The sequence below is a fragment of the Protopterus annectens genome, chromosome 5.part0, assembly GCF_019279795.1.
Source record: "Protopterus annectens isolate FY-2018-M chromosome 5.part0, PAN1.0, whole genome shotgun sequence".
NCBI classification, from domain to species: Eukaryota; Metazoa; Chordata; order Ceratodontiformes; family Protopteridae; genus Protopterus; species Protopterus annectens.
This window is the reverse complement of record NC_056735.1, coordinates 166,158,099-166,178,919: the sequence shown is the minus strand read 5'-3', so window position 1 is coordinate 166,178,919 and position 20,821 is coordinate 166,158,099. Positions and strand designations below refer to the sequence as shown.

Here is a 20,821-nt window from a genome sequence, read left to right as displayed (position 1 = left end):
TAAATACAAGTAAATACACTGACGATTAAAGGCAAAATAAAGCAAGCAAGTAGTTATATATCTGATTTAAAGAGATACAGATTTGAACAGCCAGACAAACAGGGCTATATTGTGGACTCTTAGGTTTTTGGGTTGGGTGGAGGCTTAGAGAGGCCTAGGTGAGGCAGGGACGTTAGCTATTAGTCTGGATTGGAGCAAGGGCATAACCATTGAGACTTCAGGAGTGCTCTGAGATGTATTTTAAATTGGTGCGGAGTGGACATAAGTCTTAGGTTGTTTGGAAGGGCATTCCAGGATTTGCCAATGGAATTGGCATATAGTGTTTCACCACCGGAGTTGTTAGATTTAATGGTCAGTACTTGTAGACTTTTGGAAGACCTGAGGGACTTAAGGTTGGAGTACGGGGTGAGTATTTTGTTCAGTGAGGGGGTTTTGTCTGGATGGTTGATAATTTTAAAAGCCTCAGTTAGCTGGTTGAGTTTGAGAATATTAGGCAGTTCTAGCCATTCTAGTGACCTTAGATTTAGGCAGTGATGGGTGCGATAGGGCATTCCAGTTATGAATCTGGCTATGTGATTGTAGGTAGTAGAAAGTTTATTAAGCTCTCTCTTATGGAGGAAGGAGAATATCGGGAGGCATAAAGGAGTGTGGAGAGGAGGTGGGTTCGGGCAGTAGTTAGTTTGGTGTCTTGGAGTTAAGAAGGTCTTTATTCTATACATTGACCCAAGTTTTTTGTTGACCGATTTAATGGTTAGATTTACATGCATATCAAATTTAAGATTATGGTCTATGATCACCCCTAGTAGTTTGGTGTGGGAGACGGGGTAGATAATGGTACCATTGTTGGAGGACACATGGAAGGTTGGGTTGTTGGTGTTGGGGGGTTCTATAGCTTGGGCAGTAGCTGGAGTGGGGAAAAATAGAAGTAGTTTGGTTTTGGTTGGGTTGAGTAGGAGTTTAAGTTCCGAGAACCATTTTTCGACTGTGGAAAAGCAGTTTTGGGTAGTGGCTTGGAGTTTGGCGAGAGAGACGTCAGAGCAGATCAGGGTGGAGTCATCTGCATATTGAATGCAGGTGGCCTTGGGAATAATAGAGTGTAGACCATTTATAAATATGGAAAAAAGAAGGGGACCGAGAATAGATCCTTGGGGGACACCAATATTGGTGGGGAGTAGGTCTGATAGGCTGTTTTGCCACTGAACCGCCTGTTTTCTGCAAGAGAGGTAGGCATTAAACCAACTTATGGTTGGCTTGCTAAGATGAAAGGTTTCCAGTAACTGAAGCAGTTGTTGGTGGTTGACCATATCGAAGGCTTTCGATAGGTCTAGAAAGAGCAGAGGATATTAATTTGTTATTGCGGTTGTAGTTGACTGAGTCAACAAAGGAGAGGAGAGCAGTGGTTGTGCTGTGATGGGGGCGAAAGCCATGTTGGGTGTTCGATAGGAGGTTATTTTGTGTGAGGTGGGTAATGAGTTGTTTGTGGACACAGCGTTCCATAATTTTGGCTAGGGGAGACAGTATGGCTATGGGTCTATAATTAGAAGTGTCAGTGGAGGACCCTCCTTTATGGAGGGGGATGATATAAGAGATTTTCCAGATAGAGGGAATAGAAGCTTCAGAAATGGTCCGGTTGATCAAGATTGAGACAGGGTAGGCTATGGCGTCAGATGCTATTTGTAAGTATTTGGCTGGGAGCAAATCAGCCGCTAGGGTGGTTGGTTTAAGTTTTTTCAAAAGGGTACGAATATAGGAGGTGGAGGTAGGTTGTAGGTTGAAGGCAGTTTGGGTTGGATCTTTGGTTGGGGTTGCAACCGAGGGAGAAGTGGCAAGCTTACTGGCAAGGGACTGGATGGTCTCAGTAAAAAAAGAATTAAAGGAGTTGGCTATTTCAGTTGGATCTTTATCCATGAGTTTTTCAGGGGTGGGGGTAGTAGATTTACCTGGATGTAGGAGGTGGTTGAAACCAGCCCAGAATTTTTTAGGATTATACTGATGTTTGTCTTGGAGGTGACAGAAATATTGTTTTTTATCAGACATAACGGCTGCTTTGGTTGAATTTCTAAGCTGGAGGAACTTGATGCGATCTAGGGGGGGGTTTGTGGTTCTCCATTTGTTCCAGGCCTGGTCTCTGAGTCTAATTTTTGATTTAGTATCTTGTGTTAGCCAAGGTGCTATACGTTCCTTAGTTCTAGTAAGTCGCTTAGGAGCATGAGAATCGAGTATCTTGAGGAAAGTGTCATTAAAGTATGATACACTCTCATCTAAAGGTAGGGTTTTTAGGATGTGCCAGTTACAAGCCTTGAGATCAGCTAGAAATTGGTCTGGGACAAAATTCTTGCTGTTCCTTACTAATCTAGTTATGGGGGGATTTGTAGTTGGACATTTGTGTTTTATAATAAAGGTAGCAAGGTGGTCACTAAGGTCATTGGGAAGGGTCCCTGCGGTATAGTTGTTAGGATTCCTATTAGTAAGAATCCAGTCGATGATGCTCTCCTTTTGTTGGGCATGTCCAATTCTAGTGGGAGAAAGAATATTTTGGGAGAAACCATGTAGGTTAATGGGGAGAGGATTTGATTGAGCAGAGTAGAGAGACCAGTCAATATTAACATCTCCTAATATTATAGTTTCTTGGGGATAGTTGTTAGCGAGCCAACTAAGGGTTTGTTCAAGGTTTTCAACATTTTTGCCTGGTGGTAGGTAGGTTACTATGAGATTGATACTTTTTTGTCTGTTTAGGGATAGCTTCAGGGCAATCAGTTCCAGGTTAGGAACTTTTGGGGGTTGGAGTAAATTCATTGTGATGTTCAAGGAGTTCTTGAACATGACAGCTATTCCGCCCTTTCTAGTTATTCGATCAGCCCTGAGGATGTTATACCCAGGTGGGATAATTTCCTCATCCTTAGTGCTTGGTTTGAGCCACGTTTCTGATAAACACATGATGTCGGGGGAGTGGGTTTCGAGCATGGCATGTAAGTTGTGGACTTTATTGTTGATGCTTCTTATATTAAGATGAAGCATAAGGAGGGAGTCCGCTGGGCTTCTGGCTGCATGGAGGAGGTTAGGGCCTAGGTCACTACTAGGGCCTGGGTTAGGGTGGATATCGCCGTCTTTTGTGATGGATTTTTTTCAAATAATCAAGTATTTTTTGTAATCTAATTAGTAGTTTAAGATGGTCCCTTGTTGAGGATACTTTTGGGCGACGAAGAGTATGGTGAATACTTTTAGGGATCAGGTGAGTAGCAGGGTAGAGAGAGGGAGGGATGAGAGTAGTGGGATTATGGGAATGCAGGGAGGTCTGACCCTTGGGAAGGTAGACTCCTGTTAGGGCTTGGGTTTCATAGGTTGTTAAGAGATAAGGTAAAATAAGGAGTAAAAGTACAAGGGGGAGGGTGGTAAATGAATTTCTATCCATGGTGAGGGGTGAGGTTGCTGCGTGGATAGAGCTAGGGGAGTTACCTTGGTCAGTTGGTATGTAGAAAGCTGGAGGTAATAGTAGGGTGTGTTAATGGAGAGAGTTTGGTAGGTGGGCGGAGTAGCCTTAGTAATAGGGACAGGCAGAGAAATGGAGGGGGGAAATAATTATTTTCATTTAAAATGGTAGCAACTAATATATTGGGTTTTTAGAATGACTACTTGAATGTTTTAAACGTTCATGAACACTTTTATTGGATAATTGAATTATTTAAGTACTTAACTGCTGTTAATTAATTCAAGGATAAAGCACTTTGTGACTGGATGTTAACTGTTTTGATAAAGTCCTGTAGTGTGGCGGACGAATGCGCTTGACTTATTTTGTGGCTGTGGACTCTTCTATTTGTATCAGGTCTGGTTCCATGAGGTGTGTTGGTTTATATATATATATATATATATATATATATATATATATATATATATATATATATATATATATATCAATGTATATATAGTCAGATAGAGTTAGTTTATATATATATATATATATATATATATATATATACACATATATATATATATATTTATATTTATATATATATTTATACACACACACACACACACGCATGCACATGCACACACACACACACACACACACACACACACACACACACACACACACACACACACACACACACACACACACACACACATATATATATGTGTGTGTATTTATTTTCTTATTTTACATTTGTTTACTGTGGAAATCCACCTGGGAAGAGTTTTTTACCCATTTTCAGCGGAGGCCCGGAGAGAAAAGCTCCATACAATTAGCCAGAATACATGACACATGTTCTAGTATAAAATGTAAAACCACGACAGACTGTTCTATACTTATTGGATAATACATGTCATCCATTATAGTACAAATTACAAAGTACAAAATACAAAAATACAGAAATAACAGTCTAAAAAGTACTGATAGTATTACTGATGCTTCCAATTACAAAGATTGTTAGTTATGTTGAGTTAACATTGTTAAGTTGAAAGACTCGACGTAAATACTATAAGATTAGTAACGTTTGTATTACAAAAAGGAAAGAAGAAAAAAATCTATGGGTATTGAAGTTTTGGAGGCCCTTATAATAGAATATAGAATATAAGGAGGATAATATGGCTACACTTGTCTTATAAGAGTTATCCTGGGTCAGATAATGTTGACAAGAGTAGGCTTTTTAGGAGTTATCCTGGGTCAGAGCAATTACAGATCCAGGACCTGGTGAGATAGGATTTTAACTGTGCTTTAAAACTGAAATTATTTATATTGGTCCTAATTTTGGGTGGGAGGGAGTTCCACATGTTTGCGACAGTACAGGAGCATAGAGACTCCCCTGAGCTATATCTAGTTTTGGATACTTTAACCAGACCTTTAGTGGTAGACCTTAGCTGATGGCTGTTAGTGTACTGGTTGATTAGGTCATATAGGGCTGGGGTTTTGTTGAGGTAATAAAGAATTTGATGAGTCAAGGTGAGTTGATTTAGGGTAAGTAAGTTAGGTAACTCCATCCAAGACAACTTGTGGAGGGCTAGACAATGATGAGATCTATAGGAAAAGTTAGTAATAAATCTATCTGTTTTGTGATACCATGTGGATAGTTTGTTTAGTTTGCCTTTGTTGAGATTAACTATGATGAGAGAAGCATAAAGTAATGTTGAGAGTAAGTGGGTTCTTGCTATGGTAACTTTAGTATTGGAGGTTAGGTAGTTTTTACATTTGTAGAGTGTACCTAGTTTTTTGTGCACTTTAGTTATGGTTTGAGCAATGTATTTGTCAAATTTCATGTTTTGGTCGATGTTTACACCTAGTAGTTTGGTGTGTGTAACTGGTGAGATATGGGTGTTGTCAGAGGTAATGATAGTGAAGGAGGGAATTGGGGTCTATAGCTTTGGAGGGGTGAAAGATCATGAGCTGTTTTTTTTTTTGGGGGGGGGGGGGTTGAGTATTAATTGGGAGTCAGTTGACCAGGTTTCAAATACAGAAAAGGGTTCTTGAGTTATTTTCTGTAGGAGATGGAAAGAGGGCTCAGAGCAGATTAGGGTAGAGTCATCTGTGTACTGGACTAAACTTGCATGAAGGGTGGTTTTGTGAAGGTTATTTGTGAATACTGTGAATAAGAGAGGACTGAGTATGGATACCTGAGGTACTCCTAAGGTGACTGGGAGGAGAGGGGACTATCCTGCCATTTAACGGCCTGTTGTCTGTTGGAAAGATAATCATTGAACCACAGGAGCGCTGAGTTATTTAGTTTCAGGTCTGAGAGGGCCGACAGTAGTTTGCTATGAGAGACTGTATCAAATGCTTTTGAGAGGTCCAAAAGACAGCTGATACTAGATTGCTTGCACTTCTTTGTTGATTAACATGATTGGTAAAACTGATAAGGGCAGTGGAGGCGCTATGGCCCAGTTGAAAGTCATGTTAAGTTTTGGCTAGAAGATGGTTGGAAAGGAGGAATTTTAATGTTTGGGAGTGCGTGCATTTCTCTAGAATTTTTGAGAGTGGGGATAGTATAGCTATTGGGTGGCAATTTGATAACTCTGTCGAGTTTCCCCCTTTATGTAGAGGTATTATATGTGATATTTTCCAGACTTTTTGTTCAGAGATTGACCTGTTTATGAATATAGAAATAGGGTATGATATAGCTTCTGCTGTGATAATGGAGATACTCTGCTGGGAGTTTATCAGCAGCCAGGGTAGTGGATTTTAGTTTGGACAGGTATCTGAGGACTGTACTGGTTTGGACTGGTTAGAAGGAGAAATAGTTTTGGTTGTTTGTGGAGTCTACTAAGTGTGGGAGGGTTGTGGGTGGAGGATTTGCTGATAGTTTCAGGATGGAATTGGTAAAGTATTAACTGAATTGTGTTGCAATGTTATTTGTAGATGTGTCGATGTTTGGGATTGGGTACTTGTTTTGCCCGGCAGGTGAATATTATTTATGGTAGCCCAGAACTTTTGAGGGTTAATGCTGTACTTTGTATATTAGTATATATTTTTTTTATCTGTTCTTATTTGTTTTTTTTTACTTTATTCCTTAATTCAAGAAATCTTTGCCTATTAGTATTAGTTGTGTTGTCGTGCCAAGTATCTCATGCTTTATCTCTTTGTTTAAGTAGGAGTTGGGTACTCGTGGTGAGCCATGGTGTAGAGTTGGACTTGGTTCGAAAAATTCTTGGGGGGGCAAGTTGGCTTAAGTATGTCTAGAAACGTGGAGTTAAAATAGTCAACTGCTTTGTCAAGGGAGAGGTTAAGTAGGGGCGACCAGTTGCAGTGGTTTAGTGCTAATGTTAGGTCTTCTGCTCTGACATTTTTAGTGTAACGTATTTGTTTGATGGGGCTGTTTTTTGTTGGTTGATTTGTTGCCTTAGAAGAAATGTAGGGAGGTGGTCACTAAGGATATCAGGTAATGTGCCAGCAAGTTGAGTCATGGATGGGTGATTAATGAGGATCCAGTCTAAACTGGATTCCTTTGTGGTGGCTTTGTCAATCTTAGTTGGGGGTGGATGATCTGAGTAAAGCCATGTAGATTTATATGAGTAGTGGGGTGGGGTGATTTTACTGAAGTCCAGTTTATGTTGAACTCACCTAGCAGGAGTGTTTCATGGGGGATGGACTCTGATGCCCAGTGGGTTATGGATTCTACTGTATTTATGTTGCCCCTGAGAGGGATGTATGAACCTAGTATGTTCAGTTTTTTTTTTTGAGGGTGAAGCTTTACCTTTATGGGTCTCATCGTTGTTGAAAACAGGGATGTTTGTGTTAAAAACGTCGACTGTAAGGTTGTTCTTGAAAAGAATAGAGACACCACCACCTCTTTTGTTAGTGCAATCTTTTCTAATTAGGGAGTAACCTGGTGGGGGTATTTCATTGTCGTTGTTGTGTGGTTTAAGCTAAGTTTCAATAAGAAGTATACTGTCTGAGGAGTAAAAGGATAGGGTGGTGTGCAGTTCATGAATTTTGTCAAGAATGCCTCTAATGATAATGTTGAAAATTAAGAGGTCATTCAGTTTTCTAAGGGGTGTTAGACTGATTTTGACCTAATTAATATTGTTTATGGAGTTAGCTGAGGGGCCAGGATCTGGATATATGCCCCCACAGCTTTGGTTTAAATAAACATAAAGTGAAATTTTTATTACTGGCAAGTTGGCATGATTTCTCCTTCCAGGTGCCTTTTTTGTTGGATTTGTTGTGATAAGTATTGGGCATTTTTCTCCTTTTTGACTTATTAGTCATTATAAAAAGGTTGGGTGCAGAATGTTGATGTTAGGATTTGGTTTGGTTTTGAACTTTTCACGTGTTTTACATATTGCCTTAGAATCAATTTGTTGAAACTACAGTGTGGAAGCCAAGAAGAAGTAGTCGTTGTTTTCAGTTGGAGTAAGGACATCAGTCTGGGAGATGTTGCAGGAGTTATTGTTTTGATGGGAGCCATTATTATTGCTATATATCTGAAGGGTGGTAGTTGGGCTGACGTTTGGGTGGCAGTTATGGTATGTGTTAGTGGGGGTCATATAAGGCTGTTAGATTCTTTTGTATGAAGTCTGAGTTAGGGAAACCAAGACTGTGTTTCTGATGTTACTGAAGCTGCCATTTTAGTTTTGAAGTTACAAAGTATTGTTTTTTGATTATGTGTGTCTTTTGATGCTTTCCATTTAGACCAGCAATGTTCTCTCCTTTTTATACGTTTGTAAAGAGAGTGGTTTAGCTAGAGGAAGTGTTAACCTTTTACTCTTTTTTGTAATGGGAAAGTGTTTTTTTACCACTTTATTTGTTATATTCTTGAACACTTGTAGGGCTGTATTAGGGTCAGTATGGAAGTAAACTGGAGATCACTAATTCTGCAGAGGTTTCAGAGGACCCCCCCCCCTGGATTAGGATGTGGCCTTAGTCTCTGTGTAGGGGGGCAATATAGGGGGTGTTGAAAGTTAAGCTTCTCTAGGTAGGTGGCCACTTGGTGTGCTGAGCAAAAATAATTGTTTTGTTCTGTTGTGTGTTTTGGTTATTAATAATTCACGAAGGCCATCATAACCTGAGATTGAATTAGGTCTGGCAGGTAAGGTAATAAGTTGACTAAGGCTGATATGGGAGAGAAAAGTATTTAGTACCCATAGCTGATTATCGGTTTAGATTAAATTCTTCAAGTATTACTGCTTTGTTAGTGTTGGTTAAATAGTAGGATATGATGCCTATAATTGCATTTGCTACCATTTTTCATGGGGATGGGGGATGGGATGTAAACAGCTGCAATCAGAAGCTTTGTTTTAGATGCAATTGTCACTGATACTAGTGTCCATTTCGGGGATGTATCACCATTTTGGTTATTCACTTTACGTGAGGTGGTGATGTTGGTGGGGGGTTTTCTGACTAAAAGCATAGTCCCACCACCTGGAAAAATGCCTAGTTTATTCTGGAAAATGTAGTGTGATTTGTTTATGTAGGTGGAGAGGCATGGGATTTTTAACCAGGTTACACTAACAGTTAAATGTCAGGTTGCTTGCTATTAAGCCATGATTCTAAACTATGAGTTGTGTTACTCATGCTTTACTCTGTGTTTAGGCAATGTACACCAAATCCTTTTTGCTTGGTTGTATCTGTTGTTTGAGTGAGAGACGTGGGATGGTACCACTCGGAGTTGCCTACGGGTGGAGTTTGATTGGTGAATATATTTAATGTGAGGCCAGGGTTAGTGTTAATTTCCCAAGTCACTATCTACAATAGATTGTCTACTGTCCATTGTGGTACCTCACGGGTAGTCATTCTTTTTTTTTTGAGGTTGACTCTATTTATGATTTCCCTCTTTGTCCTGTTGTTCAGCTAATGTTTTATCCATATTGTTTCCACAGAACCTGTCATAAGCCTAATGTATTCATTAACATTTTCTGCAATAATATGTTAAATCAGAAACCAAAAATTAAACAAAAGAAGTCTGAAGGCAGTCATACTGATATGGACCGTATTTTTTAATAATAACGTTAAAACCAAACAAGACAAACAAGGTTAAAAACAATCAATAACTCAAAACGTATAAGCGCTTTCATCTTGTAAAACATCCAAGACTTCATCAGATGAAATCCATTTTTACAAAAAGCTGTTTAAATCCCCAAAACCTAATGATGTAAATCTATAAGATACTCCAATCAGGTACCACAATTATAAAAACACACACTTTTTTTTTTTTTTTTTTTTTTTTTAACTACGATACACTGTTTCAGTAAAAAAGTTGGTTAAGTGCCACAAAAACAATAAAATTCAATATAAGTGAAATCCTAACGTTATCCAATTTGTACACACTCATTACAAAGAAAACATCATTACATTTCCACATCATCATCTTTCTAGTGCTTTTAATCGTAATACACTAGTGATCAAGACATGATCATTTAGATCTGGATGGCTAGTTGCATTCAGATGTAGTTGCCAATACAATTCTTTCTTTTCAAGAAGGATTGCCCAGGGTCCACACCTTTCATTTTGCTTTACCTTTTCTAAAATAACAAACTTAAACCAATGTGTGTTATTCAAAGCAATTTGCATAGCAAATGCATTGTTACTCTTATTTTTCTTAATATCTTAACAGTGTTCATAGATACGTTCCTTGAGTGACAGTTCCGTCTTACCTATATAATATGCGGTGCAAGCTTGACATAATGCTGGCACTGCATTTTATATAAAGTTACATTTTCATCTAGTAGGCACATTCAGCTTTTCCCTGGTTAATTACCTGAATTACCTGTTTACCCAGTCAAAGAGGTCCATCATATTTGTCTGACAAGACCATTCTACTATAAATCCACAATTTCTTATCTTCTGTACCTCATTTCCTTCCAGACATTGCAAGGACTGTGGAAAGAAGTGGGAAATAGAAACAATGGAACAGGAAAAAAGTGAATACTGGTTGATTAAGAAAGAGAACTAGAGAGCAGTAGTAATGTAAATGAAGAACGCACCAGAAAAACTCTTCCAGCATCTGCAAGGTGACTCAACACATGACAGAACGAAGCACTGTCAGTTTGCAAGGCAATGGCAGATACATAAATAAGATAGTTGGCAAGCACTGTTCATAACAGATACCAGAAACAACTTACTCGCCAATCCAGAAGATATCAGCAGCAGATGGAAGTAGCACTTCCAGCGGCTTATTTATGAAGAAAACCTCACAGAGGTTGTACTTCCACATGTGTCTGCAATGATAAAAAAAATTAAGAAGAAGCCACCTTAGAAGAAGTGTAGTGTCAGCAAAAGAGTATGAAGTCGGGGAAAGTGGAACGTTCTGATGAAGTCACTGCAGATATGATCAAGATGTTGGGAGGCATTGGGGAGAAATTGCTCCTGAGGGTATTATTTGCAATATGGAGAGAAAAAACACAAAACAAGTGATACTAGTAACAAATCACGCTAGCCTCTACGAAAATAAAAAGATTTATTCCGTTCTGTTAGCGCTTTCGTGCATTAACAGATAAATGCACTTCTTCAGACAACATCTTTAAAAAAGACCAGAACATATATAGCAAACCAATTTGTTCACACACCCAACAGCTTATTACCAATTAAACATTTAAAACAGTTAGTACCCTACCAACTTAAAGAGATATGTATCCAATACTTATTTTTACATAAAAATCCACCATCTAAAACAAATATATGCCAAATTATAAATGCAATTCCATCATGTTTTATAAATAAAAAAACAATATTTTATATATTATGATAAACCAACATCCTAAATATTTCCTGAAGCCCATTTTTATGGGACACTTAAATATGTATTATATATTACCACTTTTTTAACATTTAACACTGCCAAATCTATCGTTGTAGAGCCTTTAATTTAAGAAGGCATTTAATTGAGCAATGTTCATTTATACCTGGATATGCATATGCCTCAGTTTTAAATTGCCACAGCAATTCCTGCTCCTCAAGCCTCAAATGCCAAGGTCCACCTGTAGGGTTTTTATGGACCTTATTTACTACATTAAATAAAAAACTGTGGTTAGGAAACTCATTAATGTGTTTTGCCAAGGCATTTGTAGGCATATTCTTAGATATAGCATATGTGTGTTCATATATGCGTTGTTTTAACTGGCGCTCAGTTTTCCCCAAGTAAAAAGCTGAACATAATTTACAGGAAGCCAAATAAACAACACCAGAGCTTTCACAGTTGTATTTATCATTACAATAATATTTTTTATTTTTGATCTCAAAAAAGGAACCAGTTTTTATATATTTGCAATAATTGCATCTTCCGCACTTAAACATTCCCTTATTTGGTTTGTAACTAATATTAGTTAATTCTAATAACATTTTAAGGGAAGGTGCTTTTTTGTATACTACAACTGGTTTGTGACCAAGTGTAGAAATAGTACTTAAGTCATTAGACACCAATTTCCAATTATTATTTAATATCTTCCTAATTTGGGGGGCTAAATCATTAAATTGAGTCAGGAAACTAACATTATAGTTGGTTTTAAGTTGATTATTAATTTCTGTTCCCTCACTAGTTATATTTATTTCACATACTATATTATTCGTATTTGTTGAACCTGATGTTAAAATAGGATTCATAAGCCCTTTATTTCTTTTAATACTAACCTCATTAATAATGGAATGAATAAGTTCCTTTGGGTATCCTCTATTACTAAACATTAGAAATAATTTATTACATTCTTCCACAAAGAGGTCATCTGTAATACACATTCGAGAAGCGCGGACTATTTGGCCCTTTATTACACCTTTCTTTTGAAAAAAAGGGTGAAAGCTACTAAAGTGCAAAAATGAATTACTATAAAATGGCTTCCTGTAAATATTAGAAACAAATCTATTATTATTAGAAACAAATAAAGGGCTTATGAATCCTATTTTAACATCAGGTTCAACAAATACGAATAATATAGTATGTGAAATAAATATAACTAGTGAGGGAACAGAAATTAATAATCAACTTAAAACCAACTATAATGTTAGTTTCCTGACTCAATTTAATGATTTAGCCCCCCAAATTAGGAAGATATTAAATAATAATTGGAAATTGGTGTCTAATGACTTAAGTACTATTTCTACACTTGGTCACAAACCAGTTGTAGTATACAAAAAAGCACCTTCCCTTAAAATGTTATTAGAATTAACTAATATTAGTTACAAACCAAATAAGGGAATGTTTATGGAAGATGCAATTATTGCAAATATATAAAACTGGTTCCTTTTGAGATCAAAAATAAAAATATTATTGTAATGATAAATACAACTGTGAAAGCTCTGGTGTTGTTTATTTGGCTTCCTGTAAATTATGTTCAGCTTTTACTTGGGGAAAACTGAGCTAGTTAAAACAACGCATATATGAACACACATATGCTATATCTAAGAATATGCCTACAAATGCCTTGGCAAAACACATTAATGAGTTTCCTAACCACAGTTTTTTATTTAATGTAGTAAATAAGGTCCATAAAAACCCTACAGGTGGACCTTGGCATTTGAGGCTTGAGGAGCAGGAATTGCTGTGGCAATTTAAAACTGAGGCATATGCATATCCAGGTATAAATGAACATTGCTCAATTAAATGCCTTCTTAAATTAAAGGCTCTACAACGATAGATTTGGCAGTGTTAAATGTTAAAAAAGTGGTAATATATAATACATATTTAAGTGTCCCATAAAAATGGGCTTCAGGAAATATTTAGGATGTTGGTTCATCATAATATATAAAATATTGTTTTTTTATTTATAAAACATGATGGAATTGCATTTATAATTTGGCATATATTTGTTTTTAGATGGTGGATTTTTTATGTAAAAATAAGTATTGGATACATATCTCTTTAAGTTGGTAGGGTACTAACTGTTTTAAATGTTTAATTGGTAATAAGCTGTTGGGTGTGTGAACAAATTGGTTTGCTATATATGTTCTGGTCTTTTTTAAAGATGTTGTCTGAAGAAGTGCATTTATCTGTTAATGCACGAAAGCGCTAACAGAACGGAATAAATCTTTTTATTTTCGTAGAGGCTAGTGTGATTTGTTACTAGTATCACTTGTTTTGTGTTTTTTCAAGTTTGTGTTTTGCGTTTTAATTTACTAGTTTTGATGGCTGAATCTGGTGATACTCAACAATCGCAGTCTCTCTTTTTCACTAGCCCCGGCTCTATTGGTTCATCTGTTTCACCGGGGGCTACTCGTCGTGAAGTGGACGCTATTGGTAACCTAACAGCCCTAATACAGCAGCTAACTCAAAGAGTCGATAATTTGGCAAAGCAAGTATTGGGTCAAGGAACCGAAGAGAATAGTAGTGCTGTGCGACCACGCACAGGAGTGATACATCGTTCTCTCGGTGAATGCTCTGCCAGTTCCACGAAGCAACAAGGTCAAGTTAATGTAAATGGTAACGGAAACGTAAATATTTCCAACAATATTCCACCCAATACATCTTTGAGAGGTGCTTCCACAAGTAATGCTTTAAATAACAATCAAAATAATGATGGGATTTTGGTACCTGGACTTAATGATTTTCTAAATACGCCCGTTAACATTTTTTCCAACTGCTTTAATCAAGAAGATTCAGCACAGGAAGACAACCAAGTAAGAACTAATACTATTATGGACAAATTGAAATCATTTGACGTAAACCTGTTAAAATATAAAAAACTACAGGTTGAAATCTTGTATTTCCAAGAATGTATTAAGCTCCAGATAGTCCCGAAAGGTCTACGCCAGTGGAAATACCCTTCGGGTGTATTAAAAAACTCTGATATGCATCGTAAACTGCTCCAGTTATTTAATAAGCAAGGTTTAGAGTTCCTTGAGTTGCTTATTGCAGAATACACTACTCAAATTAATGACTTGAGATTACAATTGGATGCCTTAGAAAAAGACATTCGTAGCCACCCTGACTTTTCACGTTACAACTATGATTATACGAGAATATTTGCAAGCATAGAAAATTTATTAGAAAAAATCATGGGTACCAAAAAACATAAAATCAATAGGGATAAAGCCGCGTATGCACAAGGCACGGCTTATCCGGATCCACCAATTAATCGCAACTTGCAAGGTGTGGCTTCAAACAACAATAGTGTAATCACTGAGTCTCAGGAAATGTTCAATTTGCAGCACGAGAACTTGCTATCTCCCCAAGTAAATGAAGTTCGACGTAGTGAACGGATTTTTAATCGTAACCAGCAGGCTGACAATAGAGTGAATAATGTGCAGGATCAAGTAGTAGAACAGCGCCAGGGTTTTCACGGATCCTATGCCAGTGCCACCAAGAAGAATTCGAACTGGAACAAACGTGGACAACCGAAACGGAAGTACAACAAACGCAGGAAGTAAACGAACATGAAAATACTGGTACTGTTAAAATTTTCTCCAGTATACATGGAGACTTTAATGTCTTCAATTTTTCTTCTGTTGAAGTAAATCAAGAACTTATTGACTTCCTAGCCCAAGGGTTTAATTTTGTACCAATGCCAACAGCAGATATAGCCCATGTTTTATGTGATTTGAGGTTGTACACACAGAAATTAAATTTCCAATTAATGTTTAAGAATTGTGCTAATGTTCAAAGTATTGAACATGTTTCCAGTTTATACAATCCCCCATTAGATGCTAATGTAGCCCTTTTTGAAAAGATCTCTGAGTTTCATATTAGGGCATTATTCAATGAATATTCAAACAAAATGTCTTACAATGGTCATATCCCTCAGGATAAGGACTTCATAATGTTGCTTAGGTCACAGAATATACGCGTTATGAAGCCCGATAAAGGTGGGGGGGCAATTTTAATGAATAATGATGAATATGAACATAGGATGGGTCAGATGTTAAGCTCAGTGGATTACTTAAAAGTGTCTATTAATGAATGAAATCAAGCTTACAAGAAAATTAAAGACACTTTAAGTGATATGTTCATAGAAGGTAGTATTACTTTAGAAATGTACCATTATTTTACTATACTATCTCCATTAGTCCCAGTAATTTTCGGAATACCGAAATTGCATAAAAATATGAACAACCCACCTTTTAGACCTATCATAGATGGCAGACACTCAATTACGTATGCATGCGCTAAATGGGTGGACAATAAATTAAAAGAGGTACTGGCAACAGAACAACAAATATGCTGTGATTCTTGGCACGTATTAAAATCTTTGAATGACATTACCTTCCAACCGGATTTAAAGTTTTTAACTGCAGATGTTAAAGACTTATATACTGCAATCCCGCAAGATCTAGGTGTGGAATGGGTAAGAGATTTTCTACTAGCTAAACATTTAATAAGCAGTAACATAGATCTCATAATTAGCCTACTGGAGATTGTTTTGAACAACAATTTTTTTATGTTTAAGAAACAGATCTTTTTGCAGAAAAATGGAATAGCAATGGGCTCCCCATGTGGTGGGAGCTTTGCTAACAGTTTAATGGCGTATTGGGAGTGTAATTTTCTGTTTAAACATAATTTATACAAAAAAATGGTAGTTTGGTATACCCGCTACCAAGATGATATTCTCATGGTCATCAAAGGTACAAAAGAAGAAGCAGACGAATTAATAAATGAGATGTGTACATTTTCTTCTTTTTTGAAGTTTACACACCACTACACAGAGTCTAGTATTAATTATTTAGACATTCTTATTTCCAAAGATGTAATTGGCAATAGATTTGTTTCTAATATTTACAGGAAGCCATTTTATAGTAATTCATTTTTGCACTTTAGTAGCTTTCACCCTTTTTTTCAAAAGAAAGGTGTAATAAAGGGCCAAATAGTCCGCGCTTCTCGAATGTGTAGTACAGATGACCTCTTTGTGGAAGAATGTAATAAATTATTTCTAATGTTTAGTAATAGAGGATACCCAAAGGAACTTATTCATTCCATTATTAATGAGGTTAGTATTAAAAGAAATAAAGGGCTTATGAATCCTATTTTAACATCAGGTTCAACAAATACGAATAATATAGTATGTGAAATAAATATAACTAGTGAGGGAACAGAAATTAATAATCAACTTAAAACCAACTATAATGTTAGTTTCCTGACTCAATTTAATGATTTAGCCCCCCAAATTAGGAAGATATTAAATAATAATTGGAAATTGGTGTCTAATGACTTAAGTACTATTTCTACACTTGGTCACAAACCAGTTGTAGTATACAAAAAAGCACCTTCCCTTAAAATGTTATTAGAATTAACTAATATTAGTTACAAACCAAATAAGGGAATGTTTAAGTGCGGAAGATGCAATTATTGCAAATATATAAAAACTGGTTCCTTTTTTGAGATCAAAATAAAAAATATTATTGTAATGATAAATACAACTGTGAAAGCTCTGGTGTTGTTTATTTGGCTTCCTGTAAATTATGTTCAGCTTTTTACTTGGGGAAAACTGAGCGCCAGTTAAAACAACGCATATATGAACACGCATATGCTATATCTAAGAATATGCCTACAAATGCCTTGGCAAAACACATTAATGAGTTTCCTAACCACAGTTTTTTATTTAATGTAGTAAATAAGGTCCATAAAAACCCTACAGGTGGACCTTGGCATTTGAGGCTTGAGGAGCAGGAATTGCTGTGGCAATTTAAAACTGAGGCATATGCATATCCAGGTATAAATGAACATTGCTCAATTAAATGCCTTCTTAAATTAAAGGCTCTACAATGATAGATTTGGCAGTGTTAAATGTTAAAAAAGTGGTAATATATAATACATATTTAAGTGTCCCATAAAAATGGGCTTCAGGAAATATTTAGGATGTTGGTTCATCATAATATATAAAATATATTTTTTTTATTTATAAAACATGATGGAATTGCATTTATAATTTGGCATATATTTGTTTTTAGATGGTGGATTTTTTATGTAAAAATAAGTATTGGATACATATCTCTTTAAGTTGGTAGGGTACTAACTGTTTTAAATGTTTAATTGGTAATAAGCTGTTGGGTGTGTGAACAAATTGGTTTGCTATATATGTTCTGGTCTTTTTTAAAGATGTTGTCTGAAGAAGTGCATTTATCTGTTAATGCACGAAAGCGCTAACAGAACGGAATAAATCTTTTTATTTTCGTAGACGCTAGCGTGATTTGTTACTAGTATCACTTGTTTTGTGTTTTTTCAAGTTTGTGTTTTGCGTTTTAATTTACTAGTTTTGATGGCTGAATCTGGTGATACTCAACAATCGCAGTCTCTCTTTTCCACTAGCCCCGGTTCTACTGGTTCATCTGTTTCACCGGGGGCTACTCGTCGTGAAGTGGACGCTATTGGTAACCTAACAGCCCTAATACAGCAGCTAACTCAAAGAGTCGATAATTTGGCAAAGCAAGTATTGGGTCAAGGAACCGATGAGAATAGTAGTGCTGTGTGACCACGCACAGGAGTGATACATCGTTCTCTCGGTGAATGCTCTGCCAGTTCCACGAAGCAACAAGGTCAAGTTAATGTAAATGGTAATGGAAACGTAAATATTTCCAACAATATTCCACCCAATACATCTTTGAGAGGTGCTTCCACAAGTAATGCTTTAAATAACAATCAAAATAATGATGGGATTTTGGTACCTGGACTTAATGATTTTCTAAATACGCCCGTTAACATTTTTTCCAACTGCTTTAATCAAGAAGATTCAGTACGGGAAGACAACCAAGTAAGAACTAATACTATTATGGACAAATTGAAATCATTTGACGTAAACCTGTTAAAATATAAAAAACTACAGGTTGAAATCTTGTATTTCCAAGAATGTATTAAGCTCCAGATAGTCCCGAAAGGTCTACGCCAGTGGAAATACCCTTCGGGTGTATTAAAAAACTCTGATATGCATCGTAAACTGCTCCAGTTATTTAATAAGCAAGGTTTAGAGTTCCTTGAGTTGCTTATTGCAGAATACACTACTCAAATTAATGACTTGAGATTACAATTGGATGCCTTAGAAAAAGACATTCGTAGCCACCCTGACTTTTCACGTTACAACTATGATTATACGAGAATATTTGCAAGCATAGAAAATTTATTAGAAAAAATCATGGGTACCAAAAAACATAAAATCAATAGGGATAAAGCCGCGTATGCACAAGGCACGGCTTATCCGGATCCACCAATTAATCGCAACTTGCAAGGTGTGGCTTCAAACAACAATAGTGTAATCACTGAGTCTCAGGAAATGTTCAATTTGCAGCACGAGAACTTGCTATCTCCCCAAGTAAATGAAGTTCGACGTAGTGAACGGATTTTTAATCGTAACCAGCAGGCTGACAATAGAGTGAATAATGTGCAGGATCAAGTAGTAGAACAGCGCCAGGGTTTTCACGGATCCTATGCCAGTGCCACCAAGAAGAATTCGAACTGGAACAAACGTGGACAACCGAAACGGAAGTACAACAAACGCAGGAAGTAAACGAACATGAAAATACTGGTACTGTTAAAATTTTCTCCAGTATACATGGAGACTTTAATGTCTTCAATTTTTCTTCTGTTGAAGTAAATCAAGAACTTATTGACTTCCTAGGCCAAGGGTTTAATTTTGTACCAATGCCAACAGCAGATATAGCCCGTGTTTTATGTGATTTGAGGTTGTACACACGGAAATTAAATTTCCAATTAATGTTTAAGAATTGTGCTAATGTTCAAAGTATTGAACATGTTTCCAGTTTATACAATCCCCCATTAGATGCTAATGTAGCCCTTTTTGAAAAGATCTCTGAGTTTCATATTAGGGCATTATTCAATGAATATTCAAACAAAATGTCTTACAATGGTCATATCCCTCAGGATAAGGACTTCATAATGTTGCTTAGGTCACAGAATATACGTGTTATGAAGCCCGATAAAGGTGGGGGGGCAATTTTAATGAATAATGATGAATATGAACATAGGATGGGTCAGATGTTAAGCTCAGTGGATTACTTAAAAGTGTCTATTAATGAATTAAATCAAGCTTACAAGAAAATTAAAGACACTTTAAGTGATATGTTCATAGAAGGTAGTATTACTTTAGAAATGTACCATTATTTTACTATACTATCTCCATTAGTCCCAGTAATTTTCGGAATACCGAAATTGCATAAAAATATGAACAACCCACCTTTTAGACCTATTATAGATGGCCGACACTCAATTACGTATGCATGCGCTAAATGGGTGGACAATAAATTAAAAGAGGTACTGGCAACAGAACAACAAATATGCCGTGATTCTTGGCACGTATTAAAATCTTTGAATGACATTACCTTCCAACCGGATTTAAAGTTTTTAACTGCAGATGTTAAAGACTTATATACTGCAATCCCGCAAGATCTAGGTGTGGAATGGGTAAGAGAGTTTCTACTAGCTAAACATTTAATAGGCAGTAACATAGATCTCATAATTAGCCTACTGGAGATTGTTTTGAACAACAATTTTTTTATGTTTAAGAAACAGATCTTTTTGCAGAAAAATGGAATAGCAATGGGCTCCCCATGTGGTGGGAGCTTTGCTAACAGTGTAATGGCGTATTGGGAGTGTAATTTTCTGTTTAAACATAATTTATACAAAAAAATGGTAGTTTGGTATACCCGCTACCAAGATGATATTCTCATGGTCATCAAAGGTACAAAAGAAGAAGCAGACGAATTAATAAATGAGATGTGTACATTTTCTTCTTTTTTGAAGTTTACACACCACTACGCAGAGTCTAGTATTAATTATTTAGACATTCTTATTTCCAAAGATGTAATTGGCAATAGATTTGTTTCTAATATTTACAGGAAGCCATTTTATAGTAATTCATTTTTGCACTTTAGTAGCTTTCACCCTTTTTTCAGAAGAAAGGTGTAATAAAGGGCCAAATAGTCCGCGCTTCTCGAATGTGTAGTACAGATGACCTCTTTGTGGAAGAATGTAATAAATTATTTCTAATGTTTAGTAATAAAGGATACCCAAAGGAACTTATTCATTCCATTATTAATGAGGTTAGTATTAAAAGAAATAAAGGGCTTATGAATCCTATTTTAACATCAGGTTCAACAAATACGAATAATATAGTATGTGAAATAAATATAACTAGTGAGGGAACAGAAATTAATAATCAACTTAAAACCAACTATAATGTTAGTTTCCTGACTCAATTTAATGATTTAGCCCCCCAAATTAGGAAGATATTAAATAATAATTGGAAATTGGTGTCTAATGACTTAAGTACTATTTCTACACTTGGTCACAAACCAGTTGTAGTATACAAAAAAGCACCTTCCCTTAAAATGTTATTAGAATTAACTAATATTAGTTACAAACCAAATAAGGGAATGTTTAAGTGCGGAAGATGCAATTATTGCAAATATATAAAAACTGGTTCCTTTTTTGAGATCAAAAATAAAAATATTATTGTAATG

General features: G+C 36.3%; 1 protein-coding gene across 1 annotated transcript in view; it reads left to right on the top strand.

Annotated features, from left to right (window-relative positions):
* CRACDL (CRACD like) overlaps positions 1–20,821 on the top strand; it is a 328,296-nt gene that overhangs the window by 245,938 nt on the left and 61,537 nt on the right. The window contains exons 9-11 of the mRNA XM_044071817.1: positions 13,594–14,781; positions 17,658–17,778; positions 18,172–18,845. Coding sequence (XP_043927752.1) covers positions 13,594–14,781; positions 17,658–17,778; positions 18,172–18,845 — 1,983 coding nt within the window. The remainder of the gene's footprint in view (positions 1–13,593; positions 14,782–17,657; positions 17,779–18,171; positions 18,846–20,821) is intronic.